Genomic DNA, 22,443 nt, shown 5'->3' with positions numbered 1-22,443 from the left:
GGGGGCAATTCATGGTAATTTGGTGAAAATTATCACATTCGTGTGTCCTTTTACAGGGTCTGATCTTCAGGTAGCCTGGACTAAGGCATTCATGTCATTAACTGATTGAGTCAACATTTCAAAGTAACACTATGGCTGTAGAAGACACCATACGGAAGGTTCCAGACTAATATCACCTGGGGTACTCCAACGTGCACTTACGGCTTGATACATGAGTGCCTTTGCATCCTACTCCCATTAGAATGCAGCTGCAATGGCTGGCAATCAAAGTTGTGACCTTACCAGCCGTGGTTGCTCAGTGGCTATGGTGTTGGGCTGCTGAGCATGAGGTCGCAGAATCGAATCCCGGCCACGGCGGCCGCATTTCGATGGGGGCGAAATGTGAAAACACCCATGTACTTAGAGTTAGGTGCACGTTACAGAACTCTAGGCGGTAGAAATTTCCGGAGTCCCCCACTACGGCGTGCCTCATAATCAGAGAGTGGTTTTGGCACATAAAACCCCATTAAAAAAAAAAAATGTGACCTTGTCCTCAGCAGCAAAATGCCATAGCCACTTAGCCACCATGGTGGGCAATCATTTAAATATGTAGGCAACCCAGTAAGACATTCACTAGTTTCTCGGTTTATACAATAAATAAAATAGACTTTGTTAACCTTTTCAGTGTTTTGGACGCACACAGCTTGTCCTTACACTTATGCCTGTTCTTGCAGTGTTTCAGATGTTGTAGAGCCTTCTGCGTAAATGCGACACATTGCTTTCAGAATATAGCACCAGGGTGTGCCAGTAGAATTACTCGGAAGAAAATGTTAGTGGAATGCCGCTCCTTTGTGTTGACGCTTGCAAGATTTTGCACTGTAGATAGTGCGAGGCATGCTATCAAGTAACATTAAACTGTACTGGCATATGCCACCTACATTTTACTGTTTAAAGGGATAACAAAGCAATCCTGCAGCAAGCAGAGTGGTGAAAGCTTTTCCTACAGGAAAAGCATAGCCAGTGCATGCATATTATACTATGCTCATGCAAGAGGCTGTAGGTACTGTACTTCTTTAGTAAAGTACATGTCTGCTGCTTTGCAATGTTCTTACTGATGCCAGGTTACAAAATTCAAAAGATGAATATGAATTTGAAGCTGGCACTGGTCAGCAAGAAAGTAACGCACAAGGAGTCAAGTTGAATTGGCCGCTAAGCAGAACCATTTGAGACTGCTGCGTAGATTTCCATGGACTCAATGCACTTTTGCTAAGCCAAGAGAGAGAGAGAGAGAGAGATAGAATTTAGTGGAAGAAAGTCTAAGAGGTCAGCCCAAGCTAGCGCAATCTAGCCTGCTACTCTGCCCAAGGTGGAGGGCGAACGGGGACATAAAGGTGTATTGCCAAACACAAGGCAAGCAGGTTCATCTTGCCGTAAGTTACTCTGTGTCACAAGCTATCGAGGACATACCTGTCAGCACATGTCACGTGTATTGATGATAAGGAATTGCAAGCAGCAAATAGAGAGGGAAGCTTTGAACACAACACAAACATAAAGCTGAAAAAGTAGAAACAGTGAAAACCAGCCTTTTCAGACAATCACAAAATGACAATAGTGAGAAAATAGTTTATTTCCTTGTAATCAATATCCGCTGTGGTTGCTCAGTGGCTATGGTGTTGGGCTGCTGAGCATGAGGTCGCGAGATCGAATCCCGGCCATGGCGGCTGCATTTCGATGGGGGCGAAATGCGAAAACACCCGTGTACTTAGATTCAGGTGCACGTTAAACAGCCCCAGGTGGTCAAAATTTCAGCAGTCCTCCACTACGACGTGCCTCATAATCAGAAAGTGGTTTTGGCATGTAAAACCCCATAATTTAACTTTTTTTTTCAATCAATGAACAAGTGAATTTATTATTGTTTTTTTTATTTTTTTTTGCCCAGCTAAAAGCCGAAGTAACAAGGAACAATGCACACAGCTTGGATTTGACAAGTTCATCATGCAGATCGAAGAAAGTCAATTTTCCAGCTTATAAATGTTATTCACTGAATTTTTCACTAAATGTTAGTACATGTACTGCTGAGTTTGCGTGCTTCACCTGTCTTAGTCTGCCTTATTCTAAGAGTTCTATAACATAGCATGATTATTGCATTTCTACCACTGCTATCAAGGTTCATCTGACGACACTTGCTGCGACAGCCTCAGACAGCTTGCCACATCTTATGAAACAATATAACAGAAAGCAGAAGACTGCAAGAGCAACAGTGCAGGACTTACCATCTTTTGTTGGAATGTTGTTTAGGACACTATCAAACCAGGAGCCTCTGGCCTGAAAGCACATTTATATATCACTGTAGGAAATGGAGTGCTGAAATTGTTAACTGGAGCATCAACACATTTTTCCAGATTCTGGAAACATATTTCTCAAAACTGGTGCTAAGCATATGATTTCTGCTAAATGGATATTAGTCATTTCGAACACTATTGAAATGCCAAGAATATCCCATTGTTATAACAAATAATTGTTAAAAATTAAAAAGAGGCAGAGGGGACAAATATTCAAACATATCATTTTGACATAATGCACAGTTGAAGCCACTTATAACATTACCAATTTTAACAATACTTAAATGTAACAAGGAACAGCGGCCCCACCCTGAACTTCTGTATGAGTTCTATCGTAAACTGCTTACCGTAATGTTACCATGGTATATTACTGGCCATAACAATTGAATCTGGTGTTACGGCTGGTACCGGTTGTTACGGGGATGGGGTTTTGTGACTTTCAACAGCATCTGCTTGGAGCTCAAACCAAATTGGTCATTGGAGAGGGTCCAGCAGGGAAGACGAGATGATGTAGAAACAAATAACAGAAGTTTAACGCATGTTACGGCTGGTACCAGTTGTTACGGGGACTGGGTCTGGCAACCTTCAACAGCGTTTGCTTGGAGCTCAAACCAGATTGGCCATCGTAGAGGGTCCAGCAGGGCAGGGCAGACGAGATAATGTAGAAACAAATAACAGAAGTTTAATGCATTGTTATGGGTGAGCAATGCGCTCCAAGGCAAAGAGTACAAAAACTTTCAGCGTGCGTGCACCTGCAAGCATGGGCAGAGAATATCAGCCTGTGGTGTCTCGCTGGCCTTCTTATACCCTCCACCATTTGGGCAACCTCATTCACTCTTCTTCCATGGTAGAGGGCCTTGTCAGCACACTGGTCAGCTCACACAGAGGAATATGGAGAAAAACCACTCTCTGGTAATCCACACAGAGGAATACGGAGAAAAACGACTCCCTGGCATAGAGGGGTTGAACCTAGATCATGTCGTGTCAACACACTGGTCAACCAACACAGAGGAATTCTGAGAGATACCACTCCCTGGCATAGAGGGGGTAAACGTAGGACAAAGGAGAGTAGGATTTGCGCTGGTGCAAAAACCTGTCACCCACAGCCGACTGACAAGTCTTTGCGTGTTGATGAGCATGATGATTAGGCACGTCGAGTCTCACGCGCTTGGCATCTGTTCCATTCATTGCAGCACACAGTGAACCGCAACACTGGCTACAAGGTGTCCGCACCGAAAAGAAAAGAAATTCAGGAAAAGAAAACAGAAACACCTGACCCTTCACCACACCCACCTTTGAGCTTTGTATAACCACCTTTGTGCAGTGCAGCAACGGTACACCTTAGTCGTCCCTATCCGGTCGGTCTGTGCGGGTGTAACAAAGGAGCTCATGTTCTTTTTAAGAGAATTTTGCTTTCTTTTTCCTTTCAGAGCGCACACCCAGTAGCAAGATTTAAACGTTATAATCGATAACACGGCATGCAGTAAGCAGTTTATTTTACCATGGAACACATACAAAAGTTGTGAGTGCATCAGCTGCTCATTGCATATGATGTCCAATATACTGTTAAAACTGGTATCGTCACAAGTGTGTTCGACTGTACACTCAGACCTCGATATGCTGAACATGAATATAACAAATTATCGAATTACAACGAAATATAAATGTTGGAAAATTCTCACTGTTATCTGAGGGCAATAAATTTATACATATGCTTATAACAAATATTGACTATAATGAAGGTATTTTCATGTTGGATGCGATTTTAGATTTCGTTTATATCAAGGATCAACTGAAGTTCATTGCCGCTAAACCTCAATTCCACAATTGGGACATGTAGTCCTAAAGATTTAATTACAAATTTATTTAGTGAAATTATGTTAAATAGTTAATATCACTGCAATTTGTCTGTAAAGTAGTATTAGCCTTGTCAAATGAACCTGCCAATGTGACAAAATCGCAGCACCTACCACAGAAAATGGATTAAAACCCAGTACATATAGTGGTGGGCAGCATTATTATTCCTCTGAACTCCTTGTGGAAAATGCTCGAGTGCACTTACATTTTGAAACTTTGGTTTTGGCCATTCATTTTTTTCTTTCTTTTAGTTCATCAGATGTTTGCCCAGCAATATAAATGTAGTCATATGTGCAGCCTTTACCTGCCCATCTTTCCCTCTCCCCCCCCCTTTTTTTTCTCTTAAGACAAAAGCACACACGATACTCTGTGCCTTTGCCTTATATGTCGTTTGGCTGTGTGCTGCAAATTCTCTGATGCTCCTGAAACTCCAGACCTCTAGATGGTAAGTAGGATTTTTTTTCCTTCCCCAGGATGTTGGAACTTTTGGCATACAACAGGAGCTCACTTAAGCAGCCTGTTGTCAGCATGGTGTGGTGGTCGCAGGCAACATAGCTCATATACTTTTGACAAAGACAGTACATGTTACCTGTTTCCACAATACATAAACACCGGTAAAGCGCTTCTATTCATGAAGCTTGATAAATTTAAGGGGTGCTAAAAGTAAGAGAGCCTTTAACAGAGCACGCAGTCGCTGGCAAGATCAAGTAAAATATCCACAATGACATAGAAGAAGAAGCATGCCCAAAATTTACTGGAAAGAATTGCGCATAGTGTTACCTGAAGAAAACGAACACGCAGTTCTGCCTCAGAGTAGACATCCATGCGCCGCAGGTAACCGATCACCTTGAGGCATGCAGGAAGTTGAATGTTGGACCGCAGCTGTCCTACCAGCTGGCTTAGCATCAGCTGCTGGGATTCACGGACTTCTGCGCCGATGCTCTGCAATGGGTAGAAGGATCGACTGATGCATCCACTCATTTATTCATTTATGTATTTCCTTGATTCATTGATTCACATTTCCATGTGCACATGTTTTGCACTTTTCATTAGTGAGCATGAGTTGGCTCAATTAAAAGCTTATGTTTCTTGAGTTTGTTGTCACCTGTAACGGCTGGCCTGAACCTGTTGCGTTAACATTACACCTGGCGAAGCTGCTGGCTATGTCCATGACACCTCTGAGGAGCTGGAACACCAATGCTTTTCTGAACATGGACAACAAAGTACAAAACTAGAAGTGTGGATAGTCAGAAAAGTTGGTAACATTGCATCTTTAAGGACAAAGCAAGCAGTACAATGCAAAAATAAAAAAATAAAAAGTACTTCAGTGACTGGTTCTCTCCGCTATACACAATGTTTCTTGTGCTTTTCTGCAAAATGCAAAGCAAGTGCCCATGGCAATGTGTCTCTATATCAATCGCGTCGAACATGGACACTGAAAAGACGAGAATTATGAGCTACCAAATGCACAGTGGCTTGTGAGTACCACTGGTCAGTGCATTTGTCACTGGCATTGGGAGGGGAGGCAAGGATATAATGAAAAATTTATCAAAACACACTCTATGTAGTGCCACAGATGTTGACACATTAGCAGGCACAGGAAAAGGCTACCAACTGAAGGCAAACTGTATAGAGAAATTCATGCTGCAGCTGCTGCTGCTGCTGCCATCAAATTACGTGAAGGTTACTTACTTTGCCTCCAATCTTGGCAACAGTTACTTATACTCATAAAAGAAAAATGTTGAAATTGCGAGGTTTAGTGTCTTGAAACTACATATTAGGTCATGAGGGACGCTGAAGTAAGAAGCTCTGGACTAATTTTGACCACCTGGTGTTCTTAAACATGCACCCAAAGCACACTAAACGAGCATTTTCACATTCCACTTTCGTTGGAATGTGGTTGTGGAGGCTAGGAGTTGTACCCTCAACCTGTGCTCTACAGCACGATACCATAGCCACCAAGCCGGCGTGGTGGGTTATAGGTATACAGTCAACTCCCGGTATATTGACCTCAGTTAATGCCTCTTTTCACTTAATCCGAATGCATTATAAGTTCCCGGAAAGAAACCATACATTGCTACAGCAGAAAAATTCGTTTAGGCTGAATGTGGAAGCATGCTAATTTGACCCCATAGGTGTCCCTCAAATGTGTGGCAGTTACCAAAAGCTTGAAGATACAAGAAATTCAGCAAATAGTGCTGCTGATTCCATAGGCATCAAGCTGTTCTATCTTTATCTTTTAGTGGCCAACGCTCCTTGCACCTGTAAAGTCCATCCGTTCCCACTTTTTTCGCGTCGTGTCACAATAGTTGCTAATGGTGGGGATGCAATCAACAGTGTGGAAATTTTCATTTCAGTCCAACGCTGAGGCAGTGTTTAAATATGCCCGCGCTCTTCACCATATGCTGGTTGAGTCATGCTTCAAGAGAAAGAAGCAAGAGACATTACAGACAACCTCAAGCAATAAAAGAAATTTGAATTCATTCATTTTGTCACTGTTCGAAAGGTCATTGATATGACCTTTTGAATAATTTTAGAAAAACTTGTAGTTTCACAAGGGTAGAATTAATGACAGTTGAATGTACTCATTATTTAACAGAAGCGAAAGGTTATAACAGAAGTAAGTAGTTATCAAATAGTGTTTAGCCTTGTTAACCTTCAGAGGACTAGCATGCCTCCTGTCCAGTGAAAGTAGCAAAACAGGTGTTCATGGCTATGTTTACATAAACCAGACGCAAGCAGGTCGAGTCAGCAACCAGGCTAGCCAGACCCAACATGACTGCATATACATAAGCTTGCTTCTGATGGGTCTACACAAGGGCAGCACGCAGTGCCAAGCTGAGACATAAACCTTCAAATCAGGCTTCCAGTTCCTATAGCCATCTGCAAAAACACTATTTCATGGCTCTTCAAAGTGATTGTCTTTGCCTTGTCTCAATGCCTTTCCCATTGCCAATGCCTAAGAATGTTGACATCTCAGTGGTCACACAAAGTCTCAGCACTAGCTGGTCCAGCCCGTCCATGCTCACATGGGCACTATAAACGGGTGGGGCTGAGACAACCTACCCCATGCTGTTGGGCCGGCTCAGCCTGACTCAACGTTTGTTAAATTTAACCGGCTAGTGTTTACACAAACTCGGCAGGCCAGTTAGAGCTCGACAAACCAACACGACCCGCTTCTGTTGGGTTAATATGAACACCCTGAATGCCAGGAATTCGAACATGCATATGGCAGGATTTTTGACTAACAGGCTACGCTAGCCACAAAGCTCCACAGTGTCTGGCCAGCAAGAAATAGCAAAATGAGACAGACCGCAATGAGAGGAATGGCAGCGGCATGCTTTTTTTCGAGTCTTCGCACATAGGCAGCCAGCTCCAAGGCCTCGTCATAGCAGCCATTGCGAACACACGTCTCCATCAGCTGTGAGAGCTCCAACACTTCCAAGAGCTGTGGATGCTTGGACAGCATCTGGGACATCTGGCGCCATCTACACACACAAAAGGACAGTGCAATGTAGTGAAGCTTAACAAGCAAATTTCTAATGCTACAACATACTATATAATAATACTTTTTTTGTAATTGACCAAATGGTATGAAAAAGACAGACCATGAGACAAAAAGTAGACCGGAGAAACTTTTCAGAGGTGTGCGAGAAGCCAATGAAAGTGAGAGCTTGTATAGGTCCCATAATGGTTGTACAGAGCCCAGGAGCAGTGCAGTTCTGAGACATTTGATGCCGCCAGCCGGAGGAAGTTCCAACGACACAGTTGCTTCTCAGCATGAGCTGTGACGTGGGCTGGGCTTCGCCACTCACTGTCATATCCATGTGCTTTTGCAGAGCTCCCCCTTTCTGATGATTCTGCCCGATGACAGGGAGAGCTGGAATAGGTGCCAGGTGGCAGGAATCATTTTTAAAGAGACACTAAAGGCAAATTTTAAGTTGACGTGGACTCTTTAAATACCTTTCCAGAAACCTCGCAACGCTTATTTCATGTCAAGAAAAGAATTATTTTTCGAGAAAATTGTATCTGAAGGGTCCGAATACCTTTTTTCGAAATTCAAATTTCCCACCATTCAATCCGGGGAGTGGTGGCGTTTCATACGCCATCACCGCCCTTTGCTGCCCACGGCCGGGCTAGAGGGGTGATGAGTGCGCTCTTTCATGGTCTGCGCTTCGGGGCTAGTTCCCATCTTTCACTGCCGCTAGTTCGTGGCGCTGTCACCCCACCCTGGCCATTTCAACTGACTGAATCGGACGGCCTCCCTCGTTTGTGGAGACCGGGGAACAGTTGATATCTGTTTACGCTAATTTACATTCCCTTCCTTATGGGCGTCCTCGAAATGGGTGATTGCCCCCCCCTCTTCTCCTGGAATTCTTGGCTTATAGGGCCGAACAGCAGTAAATTATCTTTGCGAAGCTTCACATCATGAAAATTTGGAAAAACATTTCAACACAAAGGATAAGATGCAAATGATGCAAATTATTCTTCAGTATACTTTTTATTGAATAATACCTGCTGCATTTCTAACATTGATTTCAGCAAAGTTTGGTACAAACTTCGATTAAAGATAATCACTAAAAAGAGGCGCTGAAGACTGCGTAAACAAGTAGTTTTTAATGGGACAATTTCTTCCTCGTCGAAGATCATGAGTTCATACGTGTCGAGGTCATAGTCTGATGAACTTCCTGGATGGCTCGTGCAAATATTTGAAGGGCTTATCTTGCGTGTCGGTGATTTTGTTTGCATGGTTGATGAGAAGTATTTGCAAGAACTTTTTGGCAATTAAAGCCGATGATTGTTTTCCGTGGCTGTCGTCGATGCACTCTGGGCAGTTTAGTACTGACGCACGTTCGAGCTGATGCTCAATGAGTAGTTGAAGAATTTCAAGCACATTCATTCTTGGCAAGTTCTTTGCCATGTGCTCATAAAAATTCACTACATTGTTAAAAAGAGCAAGAAACTCTGGCCTTGGGTAGCATAATCTGCTCCTGTCTTTGCCTTGCAACAGGGCGTACACAGGATCATCTTTGTTGCATGTTTTTGTTACAAGCCTTTCACAGGACTTGCAACCAAAATCTGTTATTAACTTAGCAATGTAGCCACCAACATATGACAAGCCCGAGTAAGTCACTGACCCTGGTGTAGCGGCTTGACGTTTCCTTATGTAATCCAGCTTATCGTGAAACAACTTCACCTTCACAATCCGATCAAAAGCAGCTGTAACATCCCTGGCATTCAGTTGATTGTTGCTGCTGCACATTTGTCGAATTCTTCCAAAAAGTGCCTCAATTGGACTGCTATTTAATTTCTTCGTCAGCACATAACTGATGCCTTTCTGCAGCAAGAATCGTGTTGTTTCCACAGTGGACTGCATTGTGAAGAGCAAGGCTTGAAATGTCTCTTCTGTGAGTGCGCCGTTGCCTGAGGTGACTGAACATGACTGCACATTCCTTATGTATACAGCGAACTCGTTTTCTAGCCACAGAAAATGATGATCGTTCGTATTACAGATTGGCACCTTGTAGCCACTTCCTGCATAGGATGTATCACGTATGTCAAACCATTCCTCTAATGTTTTCAGAAAACGAATGGTGGCTAACTTCTTAATGGTGACTAGCTTCTTTAAAATCATATAAGGCCTTATCTCCACAGTTATTCTCCTGCAGATGCTGTAGCACTTCACAAACCTGCGGTGAGAATATTTGAACAGCACACAGCACATTTTGCTTTTCCAAACTCGATGAATAGACATGTTTCCCTGTTAGGTTTCGAGTGAGTTTCACAGTCATCAGCTTCTGATACTGATACAGCTCTCCGTCCGTTCTTACCGGCTAGAGGCGAGGTGCCTACCGAGAAGAGGTAGGGTTGGGTCGACGCGCCCCCACTCGGCGAGCGTGGCAATCAGCCGTCAAGACTTCACCTTAGTGTTCCCTCATAGGGCATGCAGGCTGTAAGAAAGAGCGTGTGCGTCACCCCTCTAGCCCGGCCGTGTGCTGCTATCAGTGAGTAAGACGGTGCCCAACAGACAGCAGCACCGAGCGAAGACAGAGCGGCGGATTCGCTGCTGCAACTGCTTTTCGGTCAAGTAGCGTAGACCGTTCGGGCATCTCTTGACATCACACGGAAGTTGAATTCTCTGATACTTGCAGTTTGTGCGAGTTTCGTGAGCCAGCAAAACCAGCGCAGCCCCACGCGATTAGGAAAGTACTGAAACGCAAAAGCATGGGCAGCACAGAGTTGAGGGAAAATGAAACCTTTCGACTGCTTGTGTCGTTGTCAACGGTAATTTCAATGAGTTCATTTTTCTAAACATGAAATGGAACTGGACAAGTAGCATTTTATTTCATCTTATAATACAATACTATGATGCTTTTTGCAACGAGTAGTTGAGTACTAGTGACAGAATTTAACTAGGGAGTACTTTCGTCATCGGGCAAGTGCAAGTCAAGGGGGAGTCTCTGATCATGTACTGCATTTACCTCGATCTCTCGATTATTAAGGCTCTGTTCGCTATAATATTGACGCCTTAGAGATTCACGAGCACTAATCTATCACTTTAGCTTGACTTGGTGTTTGCCTTTAGTGTCACTGTAATCAGCGCATGTCTCGACGCGACAATGCGGCTCCTCAACATGAGATAAAAAACCACATGCTTGTGCATCCTGTGCATCTGTTGGACCCAAGTTGGTCCTACGACTGGCTTTCAACCTGCCTACCTCAGCACAGCAGCTCAATGCTCTACCCATTAGACCATAGACTTCCCAGCGCCCAGTGACCCAAGTCGGCATAAGAGAGGTTAGGAAAGGATGGACGGACATACTGCGAAATGGGCGAAATTCCCAAAGAATGTTAACCACGTGATTAAAAAAAAAAACTCCAGCGGAAACTATCTCTCAATGAATGTCGACATTAATGTGATCAGCACTGAAGCAATGCAAGAAGACATGATATTGCCACCACTGAAACATGTATGCAGCTGGGCTTCTCTCTCGCGCTTCCCACTGCGTCATCTAGTGGTGCCACCATAAGGATCGTGCATGGCACAGGTTCGATTCCGCTGAACATTGGGGGAATTTCAAGGATAATTTATGTCCCTGTTGAGCAGGACATATATAGTGGTGCATACCTTGTTGGCATCAAAAAGGCTCATGGAGGAGCGGCACACACCTACTGTTACATACCTAGTGACCCGAGTTGGTATCAAATAAGTTCATTGAAGAGCAGGAGGGGAATTCTGTAAGAGTACACCTAGTGAAGTGTCTATTTCAGCCACTGCTGATTTGCTGATTGGATGGAGCTGTGCGAGTGAGAAGGAGATGAGTGGCCCCAGCCGATCAGCGGCGGTTAAAATGGACAGTCCACTAGGTGGACTCTTACAGAATACACCCCCAGCACACACCGAGTGGCATGCTCCTTTTCTACACACTTCTTTTTACTTTCCCTGCTAAGCTGAGGATTCATCATGAATGTATAAAAAAAAATTAAAACAATTTTGAATTGAGAGCTTTTAGCATACATATCTAGGATTAGTTCAATTTGACAAGACGTCCTGTTCCAGTATCAAAAATACAATTGTGATCACATTGACAAAATGGGATTTACAGCCAAATGTGGTGCATTGGCTGATGGTTGTTTAGCTGCTGACCACTCTATGTTTATTTGTTGGAAGGGTCAAGTTTCTGCTCAGTGATCAGGAGTTTGCACTGGGTTGTGAGTAATGTACATACTTAACAAAATTTTTTGGAGCAAGGTTAACAAAGCAGTAAACAACAGCTTGTGTACTAACATGCAATATAGTTCATTATGTAGGTGACTATGCACTTAATTTTTGCTAACCAGACAAACTTCAACTGCTTGGTAGTTGACGTGCTCAAGACTTCTAGGGAACAAGAGCTTGGCCTGAACTTCCAATATGAGACCCTGAAAAAGCACATCATACAGTCCCTTGACATCCAGCTCATGTTAAGGAGTATACATGTCTGTTAGGCATGTACACAGTGGTCTATTAAAGAACTCTAGAACTTTCTATGCAGACTGACTAAACTAGGCAAGAGTTGTGTTACCTTCTCCTGCTTCTGCTGTGAACAAGTCTTGTGAGCATGCAATGCAGCATAGGACTGATGCCCAGGTTAAAAACTTGCATTTCTTCTAGTTGTTCATGGCACACAACAGAATAAACAGAAAAATCATATATATAATAGGCAACGCTCACCTTGTGGTGATTTGCTGGGATTGCAGGCTGAACTGCTGGCACTTCTTGGCAAACTCTGGAAGCTTCTCTTGCAGAGCATCCAGCTTTCCTTCAACCACACTGAACTATGAAGGTATTGGGGGAAAAAAGAATAAAAACAGAAGTAGGATCAGTCTGTCTGGTATTCGAGTGGCCCTGGAGGGGGCAGAATTCACATTCAGTGTCTTTCCTCACTCCTGTTGTCTAAAACACATTTGCAACTTAAAACAGTGATGCTTTTATGGAAATAAATAAATTTGCTACAAATAAACTGAGATGTTGCAGTTTTGCCCATATTGTGAAGCAGTGACATGACAGCCAGCACAATGTTATGCATAGTAAGTCTTGGAACTGTTTAAAGTGGTACTGATCAAAGAAAAGATTTGCACATGTTGCATGAGAAACTTCCTTTCAAGGATGACAAAAAAGGTTATTCAATGACTACTCGCGATCAAGTAGTTTTTATCTGTTGGCATTCCCTGGTGGTGGAGAAGTGGAGAGATGTGTCCTTTTCTTCCTCCTCTTACCTATATAGCCTTTCGTTACTGCTGTCTTTGCTTAAATTATTTGACCTCTGTGCTGGCTCATGGATTAGCCACAGGGTTTGACATCAGCCAATCATAACAGCTGGCAGCATGATAGCACTCTCAAGTCAGAGCATTTTTCTCTACTGCAGCATAGACTGAGGGGCTGACAACTGAAGTCTCTGAATGACAATCTCTGGATCCAGACTTCAAACTACCACCAGGCAAAAGAATTATTTCTTCACAAACTTCCTGCGAAGCTTTTAGGATCACTGGCAACAGTCACTGGCGACCAAAATCAACATTGAAATGACACGGGCACGTGAGCCCATAAGAGTTATCACTGTAAAATTCTTTAAATAAACTCAGTACAGGTTATAAGTCGGTTGTTTTAGTGAGGAGACCTCTTGCTTGAGCCTTCAACAGCTTTTGGTGTTTTCGTGCAGTGAAACGTGCGTTACAAACAGACCAATAGACCATTACATTTGCTTCCCACTGCCACTCACCTCTTTAAAGATGTCCTTGGAGCACTGCGCTGTCTTAATGAATGTCTTGTAATTCTCAAAGGCCAACTTTTGTGTCTGTTCCAAGACTAGTGCTTTCTCTTCAGCCAGTCGCTCTGGCTCATGAGCTGTTCGGGGCACAAATGTACAAGCAACAAATTTGTAACAAACAAGCTACAGCAATGTCTTCAGCTGTGGAAATGGGAATGAGTGCGCTGTCTCAACAGCCATTGTTAAGCTTAAAAGCTGTGAAAGCACTGCTTCGTCCACATTACTCCTGCGATGGTTGCGTGACAGCCTATGAAATTACAATGATAATAGATCTGCAAGAGGGGAACTGTGTAGCTATCTTGGAGTACTATAGCAGTGTATACAGATGAGGATGCAAGGCCCACGAAAAATACAGACATGGCGCTAACTTGAAACAATATGTTTTAGTTCTGGGTACCAGTGCTTCACTTACACCCTCTGCCTCGTGCATCAGTGAACATGTGCATTGGTATAATTACTTATTAAGTAGACAACAATAACAAACAACAAGTCTAGCAGACACCAATTTCACAAAGAAGAATGCTGATACTTTACTCATTTCAGCTCATGCACAGAAATTATAATTCTTTATTTGACAGTGCAATAGTTGGTTTGCTAATGCATGCATCACCATTCCTGGCAATACCAATCTTCGTTTATAATCAGGCGAGTTAACTCCCACTTGTTTCTGCCTAGAATTATAGCATTTTCAAAATGGACTCTTCAACTATGTTCTAGGCAATGATGGGACAAGAAAGTTTGGCACTACCCATCTCACAATGACTGTGAAAAATAATGCATTAGCACTGAATCAACATAGCCACACAACGAATCGCCATCCTTGGAAGGAGCTATGTAGGAGGCGTATTCTGCAGCAGGACTCCACTTTTGCGCTTTCATAAGAACACTCAGCACCACCTAGCGCATCCGCTGCAAAGTCTGCATGTGGCCTCTGAAATGCATGGTGCACTGGTGCATGCAAACACTGAGAAACGTGTCATGTGGCAACCGAGCTCCTCTCTCCCCCTTTCTTTCTAGGCCGGCTGCACCCTCTAGTGGTGCTGCCAAGAAGTTTGCACCGGTGCCTGCTAACATTGAAAATTGTTCCCTTGCTTGCCACACACTGTTATGTCTAGGAGTGGTGTTAGGGCAAGGAATCCACCAAGCCCATCGACTAGCACGTCCAGTAGGAGGAATGAAGGATAAAGGTTTTATTTGGCATTATTTACATGGGTCCAGTTACAGAAGCCCACTCCATGCAGGAACAAGATAAATGTCAGAGTTCATGTCAGGACATGTCGGCCCCACTGCACGAAAAGTCTCCGCTTTTAATACCATCATCTTCCCCAGGCGAGTCAACTAAGAAATCTGATGACTGTATCGCAACCAATCACCATCGTCGAATTGGTTGCGATACTATGCCCATGATATCGCGTCGTCCCCCAGCACCTATACATCCGATGCACCCGCATCTCCAATGAACCTGCACCTCCGATGGTACGGAATAGGGAACAGAACAGCAATCTGAGAATACAAGGTCGGCACCATTCTTTGCTAGCATTTGATGTTGGCCCTTTTCATCATTAGTTCAAATAGTGGTGGGGGGTTGCCTTTTGTGGACCCGTCAGCAGTTGGTGTCAACGCTGCATTGATTTCTTGGTAGGCACTGATGGATAGGTGGTGTTGCCTGGTGGCAAACGTCCAATTAATGCCCTTGGCCATGTTGATATGTAACAACACTCAGTGACACATACTCAGTGACCCAAGTTGGTAAGAGTGGTACATAGCCAGTGCATTCATGGCGCAGCTCGCGAAAGCATTGGCGTGAAAGGAGTTCATTGAAAAGCGACACCTACCCAAGGCATTTGTTGCACAGCCTTCTAATGTGTCAGGTCGCTGTCCTTGAGGAACATTTGTGATGTGGGTTTGATTTTTCTCAGCATCGGATAAACTTGAGGAATCTTTCGTCACTGCAGAGTAGCGCATTCCCTGCAGCACATACCTAGCTACCCAAGTTGGCATCAAAGACGTTCGTTGAATACCAGCACACACTGAGTGGCGCATACTTAATACTCCAAGTCAGTGTCAAAGAAAAGAGTTTCTTCAAACGGCAGTGCCTAACCAGCACCACATCTACAGTGACTCATGTTGGCACAAAAGAGCTTCGTCGAAGAAAGGCCCGTATGTACACATTGGCGCACACTCAGTGACCCAAGTTGATCTGATTGTTTGTTTCGAACCCTGTTGCCTCAGCACAGCAGCCTGATGAGCAAATGATTCGACCAAAGACCACCCAGTGACCCAGTTAGGTGGGAAAATGGTTAAGATACAGACACATATACATACATACATACATACATACATACATACATACATACATACATACATACATACATACATACATACATACATACATACATACATACATACATACATACATACATACATACATACATACATACATACATACATACATACATACATACATACATACATACATACATACATACATACATACATACATACATACATACATACATACATACATACATACATACATACATACATACATACATAGACAGATAGCCTCCGGAAAGTGTGTGAATGCAAATGCATTAAAAACCGTCTGGTGTCCTTTTTTTTCCCACTTCCTTACAGTGTTCACGCAGTCTGTCATTCAGACATCTGTCTGCCTGGCCTATGTAGCCTTTTCAGCAACTTAATGGAATGTGATGCTTGCATGGCATTTGACATACCTGTTACTGTACTGTTTTTCACAGATTGCTTTTGCGACTTTTTCTGGATTTGTGATGTCTGTTAGCCTTATTGTTTGTTATTGTTCTCTATTAGATAAGTGGTTGCTCTAATGCACGTGTTCGCTGATGCATGAGACTGTGGGTATAAGTAAAGCGAAGTATCTGGAAATAATAAATACTATTGAAAGTTAGCGCTGTGTGTATGTCTTTCACGTGTCTTCTTGCATTCCTCATCTGTAATCAGTACAATAGTACTCAAAGATGCCATACCGACAAGCCCACATTGCAGCACTGTGTAGCTATGCGACAAGTTTTAATGGTTGCCAACTTTGCCTTTTATGAATCTTCATTGCACATTTATTAAGAATTTAACTGTTTAACCCTTTATTATTTTTGTTTAACCCTCTGGTATGTTGCCTACAGGCAACATACCAGAAAAAAAAAATTATTGTCGAGTTTCAGTATTGGGTATGAAGTTTCTGGCTAAATGTCTTCGACCAACACTGAATGACAGGCAGCAAGCATCATTTGTTGGTTTAGAGCAGGAACACTTGACAAGGAAGAAGTTTGGCACGTGACTCACTGTATATTGAAAGCAAGGTCAGAGAAGACAGGCCGATGCAAGATATCTAGCTACAGTGGTGTCACACACGCAAATGAAATGTACACCTATGGTTTGTGTATGATAGTTTATATATAAAAGCTAAAAACGAAGCCTCAAGTGGCACGGGGTGAAGCCCACTTCCAGTTTCCTGTCTGGGGTTCTCCCTATTGTTGAAAAAATTTCAGAAAAACAAATTTTGTTTTTGTTGATTATGCTTACTCTTGATGTGTTTTTCATGTTTGAAAAGAAAAAAAAAACATTTTTTTCTGGGTATTTATATGTCTCGTCCTTAAAGGGCCAATGGATCTGTTTTTTCTAGGAATCATAACAGCCATCATTATACAGGGTGTCCCACATAACTTGAGCCAAGATTTTAAAAGTGAAAGGCGTGTCGGAAGTGAATTGAACCAAACGCATACTATTCACATTGGCCTGTAGTAACTCAGGGAATTTTCTGTTTTCCCCGTAATTCACTCATTAATTAAGTTCAATTACCCAACTTTTTAATTATTGGCAGAGGACCCCAAGTACGGTACACAGATTTGGAGAGCACCTTCAGAAACCACCAATCGAGTTGTTTCCAGTACGATGTGTCTCACACACTGTCCTTTTTTCTGGGTTACAAAGAAAGCCTGTGAAATATGAAAAGAGCCACATGACGGAGCGCTTGTGCAGTGGTACTGTGCTGCTCTCAAGCGTGCATTCAGTGAACAAGGTCCCCACCGAAATGACATGTTATTATTTCAACTGTGAAATAACAGTTTAAAATCTGTTTGCAAATGATGCAGTACATATACAAGAAACTAAAACTATTTAGCCCTTTCTTTTTATTTAATTATTCTTCTGGTTCTGCGTAAACAGCAGCACGCAATTCACATTGAACTGTACTTTAATTATTTTGCTTATAAGCTGCAAAGTTTCATGGCAGAGCGACAGCTGTGAAGAACTATTAAGAGAAAGAATGATTCGATGACGATTGACATCTACTGGCTCGTGGTAAGTAGCAAACAACCCAATTAAAGTGGGAGAGAGAGAAAGAAACATAAGATTTGAAATCTTGCAACAAAAGAGTTGCAGCATAGACAAGGAACAAGGATACGAAAAGGCTCATGAAGAATACACATGCAGCTCTCCAAATTGCGTGAATATGGTGTCAGAAGCGCTTTCCCTCACTGAGTATGGACGTTATCAGGCCCCCGAACCACTACAGCTGTCCGGCAACATGCAGAAAAACTGGATGGTCTTCAAGCAGAAACTGCACCTTTTCATTACTGCGGCATCAGCGCAAAAGATGAGAACTTCAGCAGTCAAGGCAGCTATTCTTCTAAGCACTTTGGGTGACGAGGCACTGGACGTCTACAACAACTTCTTGTTCACTGAAGGTGAGAGCAAGGAAGACTATGACACGTTACTGTGAAAGTTTGAAGAATACTGCATGGACCAGGGGAAATTAAGTGTACGAGAGGCACATTTTTCGCTTGTGAGTACAGGAAGAGGCTAAATCTTTTGAGCAGTTTTTATGAAGCCTAAAAAAGGAAGCAAAGTTTTGTAACTCTGGCTTACTTGAAGAGTCTCTGATTAAAGACCAAATTGTTTTGGTATAAATAATGGAAAGCTCCGAGAGAAGTTACTTGGCAACAGGGACTGAACCTACAAGAAGCCGAAGAAATGTGCAAGGCTGCAAATGTATAGCCTTTCGTGTGTATTCTTTGTGTGCCTTTTCATGTCCTTGTTCCCTGTCTAGCTTCAGGATGAACAACCAACAAGCGCACATCGCCACTCCTGTTGAAATCTTGCATCACACATTCCTTACTATCTTTTTTCTTTTTTTTTTTTGCAGATGACAACTGTAATGATAGTGAAAGATAAAAGCGCTCGTACTTAGCCTTTGGACGTCGTACGAGCTCAGTTCTTGCACATATGAGGTTATGTCCGCGTTTTCCCTCCAGGCGTCAGCTGAAAATATGATGCATGAAAAGAAATGCCAACAAGCGAGTTCGGTTTTGGTTCTGCAGGTAATGAATCCAGGAAAACGTTACAGATCTGCAGTAACGATAATAAATGTGCTAACACGGTAGGCGAATAAAGAACGCCAGTATGTCTCTCTGATTTTTTTTTTCCCAGGTACTCTGCCACTTTCGAACTCCTTAAGGCCATTCACTTTGGCATACCAAGCCCAGCAAAAGCACAATACCAAACGCATCTTTCAAATATAGCACTTATTAAGAGTTCATTGACAGCTCTTATCTGTGATTTACCAACGATGACGCTTATGAATATTCGGCTGATTGTTTCTTGCATGTTTCATCCACGACGAAAGTCGGGAGTAGAGCACCAAGCGACGGCTAAGAAGCTTCGGCACGAAGCGATAAAAAAACAGCGCTCATGAGAAATACTGGCGATCACTTACCTTCACCCGGTGGTGCTATTATAGAAAAAAGATCTCTGTTGGAGTAGTCAGATTCACCAAAGTCAACTTCGACGTTTCCGGCTGCTGCCATATCCACAACAGCTACAACATAGAATAAAGTGTACAACAGCACATAAATTGGCTTGTCATGGATTTGGATGTCCTACACACAAGACGAAAGTCGGAAGCACTTGGATGTAAAGCCAATGCCTCGTCAATTGGCTTCGTAAAGCATGGTAAAGCCACGGCAAAGCCATAGGGAAACCAAAGCCATGGTAAAGGTAGAACAGCCGTACAGCGTTGGTCAGCATCAGCATTGCGAAAAACGTCATGGAGGGGCTTTAGTTGACGATGTGGAAGTTAGCAAGGCCCCCTCATGTTCGTAACAGAACGTGTTTGCCTCGTTCGCTGGCATTCGAAGAAAATACTGTCCTCTGGCTGGCGCGGCAAACGGCAGTGTATTGACGTTGGACTGAGAACAAATTGCAGCAGCGCCAACGAGACGCTTCAGGCCGAAGCGGGAACATTGCGTTCATTGTAAGTGCGTTGTGTTATTTTAAGGGTTTTATTCGAGCACTGTGCGACCTGAAACTCAACGGTATGGCCTATTGCTGTGTACCTCGCTGCAAATCGTACAGCAAGAGAAAAATCCCGGGCATTTCATTTCACGAAATTCCGTGTGATGCAGAACTTCGACAGAAGTGGCTAAAAGTCATAGCAAGAGATAATTGGACACCCAATTTCACGTCCTGTTACTCCACTGTCTGCAGTCGTCACTTCATTGCGTCTGATTTCAAAGAAGGATGCAAGACACGAAAACTGCATAAAGGTGTGGTTCCCAGCGTTTTTAACAAGAAACCTTCGTACTTGAAAAAACGTGAGGACAATGCTTTGGATCATGCCCCAGCACGAAAACGCCGAGCTCTTGAGCACGTGCCAGCAGAATTGTGTTTCAACAAGATGCTTCCAAATGACAACGAACAGCAAGGTGTGGGGCTTGGTGAAGAGTCATCGCTTTCAAAAAGCCGCTCGTGTGAGACCACCACCCCTTGCAAGATTCAAGTTCATCGAGCGGTACAAGTACAAATGCCCTACTGGTCTTCAGTCCATCAAGCAGTGCAAGTGCCTTGTCACACCTCAGTCTCGGTTCAGTCATCGAGTACGAGAAGTGGATACGTAGATAATGTGACCTAAAAGGCTATGACCATAGTTACTGTGACTTGCATATTTGAACAAGACATTGTGCCTTATATGACCTGGGAAAATGTTAGAAAAACACAGCAACTCGCATAGCTTACAAATCGTTATTCACTTCCAGTGGAAGATTACATGTGTTCAACACATTAACTGTAGTACCCTAAGCTTCTGCAAGGAAGACGTTGTCGCTAATAGGGTCAGGTAAGTGCATGCTGACCAGTCAAGTTTGAATTATCCGACAAAGACCGATTTTAGGATTGAAGTAACGAGTTTGGGACCATGTAAGTGTATGCATGCCGGCTGGGACCTTTAGTTGGGATACGTAGATAATGGGCCCGATAACGTAAAACTATTCCAATATGTTTTTATTCCAATCTCCTGACGTCAAATTTGCGTAACTGCCGACGCAAGCATCGGGCGGTCACCTGCAGGGTTGTCTGAACTAAATCAAATGCTCCCCTCGTTCATAGAAGGTCACATTTGTTTACTCGAAAAACGAATAACATTGCCTGCACTGAGCGGCCTGTCTTATCTAACTGGCTCACAAGAGGCGAGGAGCACTCTCAGGTGAAAAAGGGTTCGATGGGGCCGATTCACTGCACTGAAAATCGATAATGGTGCCGGCGTCTGCGATTGGTCTGCTTTCCTTTACATAGCTTGCGGTGGCTGGTCTACAATCGTGGCGGCATGCAACAGAAGCTTAAGAATGATGCTAAAAGGGATCCTCAGCAAAGAAGAGTTGGCGGAACGAAGTTGTAAAAGTGTCGAAAGCGCTAGAAAATGTTACACGGCCACGGAAAAACATTTATTATACGCAAATAAACCCATGCTCTCCGGCAGGTGCGAGTAGCCGGTGAGTGAGTGATCGGCGGCAGCCATCTTTTATTCCTTTCGGAACGGGGCAGCCTGCGGCTATTCAGAAGAAAATTCAGTTTTGTCCGGCGTATTAATGCATCTTTAATGCGTAAACATCACTTTGACGTGGTGAGTTTTCACGGTCTTGTGACGTAGTGCAACAGGCCGGTGAAGTGGGTGCATCCCGAAAACTTTTGACCAATAGCCGAGGTCTTATGGTGAAAGGCGTCTAATCAGAAATAACTACTTTTCTTTTGTTCGGTCCAACCATGCATAATCAGTGTGTAGCATCATATCAGATGGGGAGCTATCGTGGTTTTCGTGACGTCGCGTGACGGACAGGTGAAGTGGGGGTGGTCCCAAAAAGTTTTTGACTAATCGCGGAGGGCTGATTGCAGAATTGGAATAGAAAAGTTTGGAATAGTTTTACGTTATAGCGCCCAATGTTACCTAAAAGGCTATGGCCATAGTTACTGTGACTTGCATATTTGAACAAGACATTGTGCCTTGTGTCACCTGTGAAAATGCTAGAAAAACACAGGAAGACCAGAATATCTAAACAGACAACACCTTTGTTAACAGATCATGCCACATAGCCATATTGCATGTTAATATGTAAGCAAGCGCCAAAGCAGAGAAAGAGAAGCAGTGGGCACTATTATTATGATTGCTGCGTGCCCAAAATATGTGAATAACGATTTGTAGGCTCTGCGAGTTTCTTTGTCTTTCTAGCATTTTCACAGGTCACACAAGGCACAATGTCTTCTTCAAAATATAAGTGCATTGTCGGTACTAGTTTAGTTTATCAAGAAGTGGGTTACAATTGCTGTCAGAGTAACCTAGCCATGGAAGATTACTGTGTGTAGTTAACAGTATGCATATATACTTTTGTTCACCACTTCCTTCTGTAAAGCAGTGAAAGTACTGAAACAAATAAATTGTGTTCTTAAATTGGACAATACCCTTTTCTAGCATTAATATGTAAAAAAACAAGTTTATATTACTGTGCCACATAGAAAGAAAGAGCAGACTATCTAAACAGACACCTTTGTTAACAGGTCATGCCACATGGCCATATTGCACGTTAATATGTAAGCAAGCGCTTAAGCAGAGAAGCGGTGGGCGCTATTATTTATGATTGCTGCATGCCCTA

General features: G+C 43.1%; 1 protein-coding gene across 2 annotated transcripts in view; it reads right to left on the bottom strand.

Moving 5' to 3' along the window:
• Cog8 (conserved oligomeric Golgi complex subunit 8) overlaps positions 1–19,397 on the bottom strand; it is a 49,250-nt gene extending 29,853 nt beyond the window's left edge. For both annotated transcript variants that reach the window (XM_075692482.1, XM_075692483.1), the window contains exons 1-7: positions 19,239–19,397; positions 18,710–18,784; positions 13,442–13,566; positions 12,394–12,497; positions 7,492–7,666; positions 4,959–5,120; positions 2,253–2,304 (exon numbers count right to left, since the gene is read on the bottom strand). In XM_075692482.1, coding sequence (XP_075548597.1) covers positions 2,253–2,304; positions 4,959–5,120; positions 7,492–7,666; positions 12,394–12,497; positions 13,442–13,566; positions 18,710–18,784; positions 19,239–19,329 — 784 coding nt within the window. In that variant the 5' untranslated portion in view covers positions 19,330–19,397. The remainder of the gene's footprint in view (positions 1–2,252; positions 2,305–4,958; positions 5,121–7,491; positions 7,667–12,393; positions 12,498–13,441; positions 13,567–18,709; positions 18,785–19,238) is intronic.
• Between the last annotated feature and the right edge of the window lie 3,046 nt (positions 19,398–22,443).

The sequence above is a fragment of the Dermacentor variabilis genome, chromosome 5 (assembly GCF_050947875.1).
Source record: "Dermacentor variabilis isolate Ectoservices chromosome 5, ASM5094787v1, whole genome shotgun sequence".
Classification (NCBI taxonomy): domain Eukaryota; kingdom Metazoa; phylum Arthropoda; class Arachnida; order Ixodida; family Ixodidae; genus Dermacentor; species Dermacentor variabilis.
Note: the sequence above shows the minus strand (reverse complement) of the source record. Positions and strands in the feature narration are given on the sequence as shown.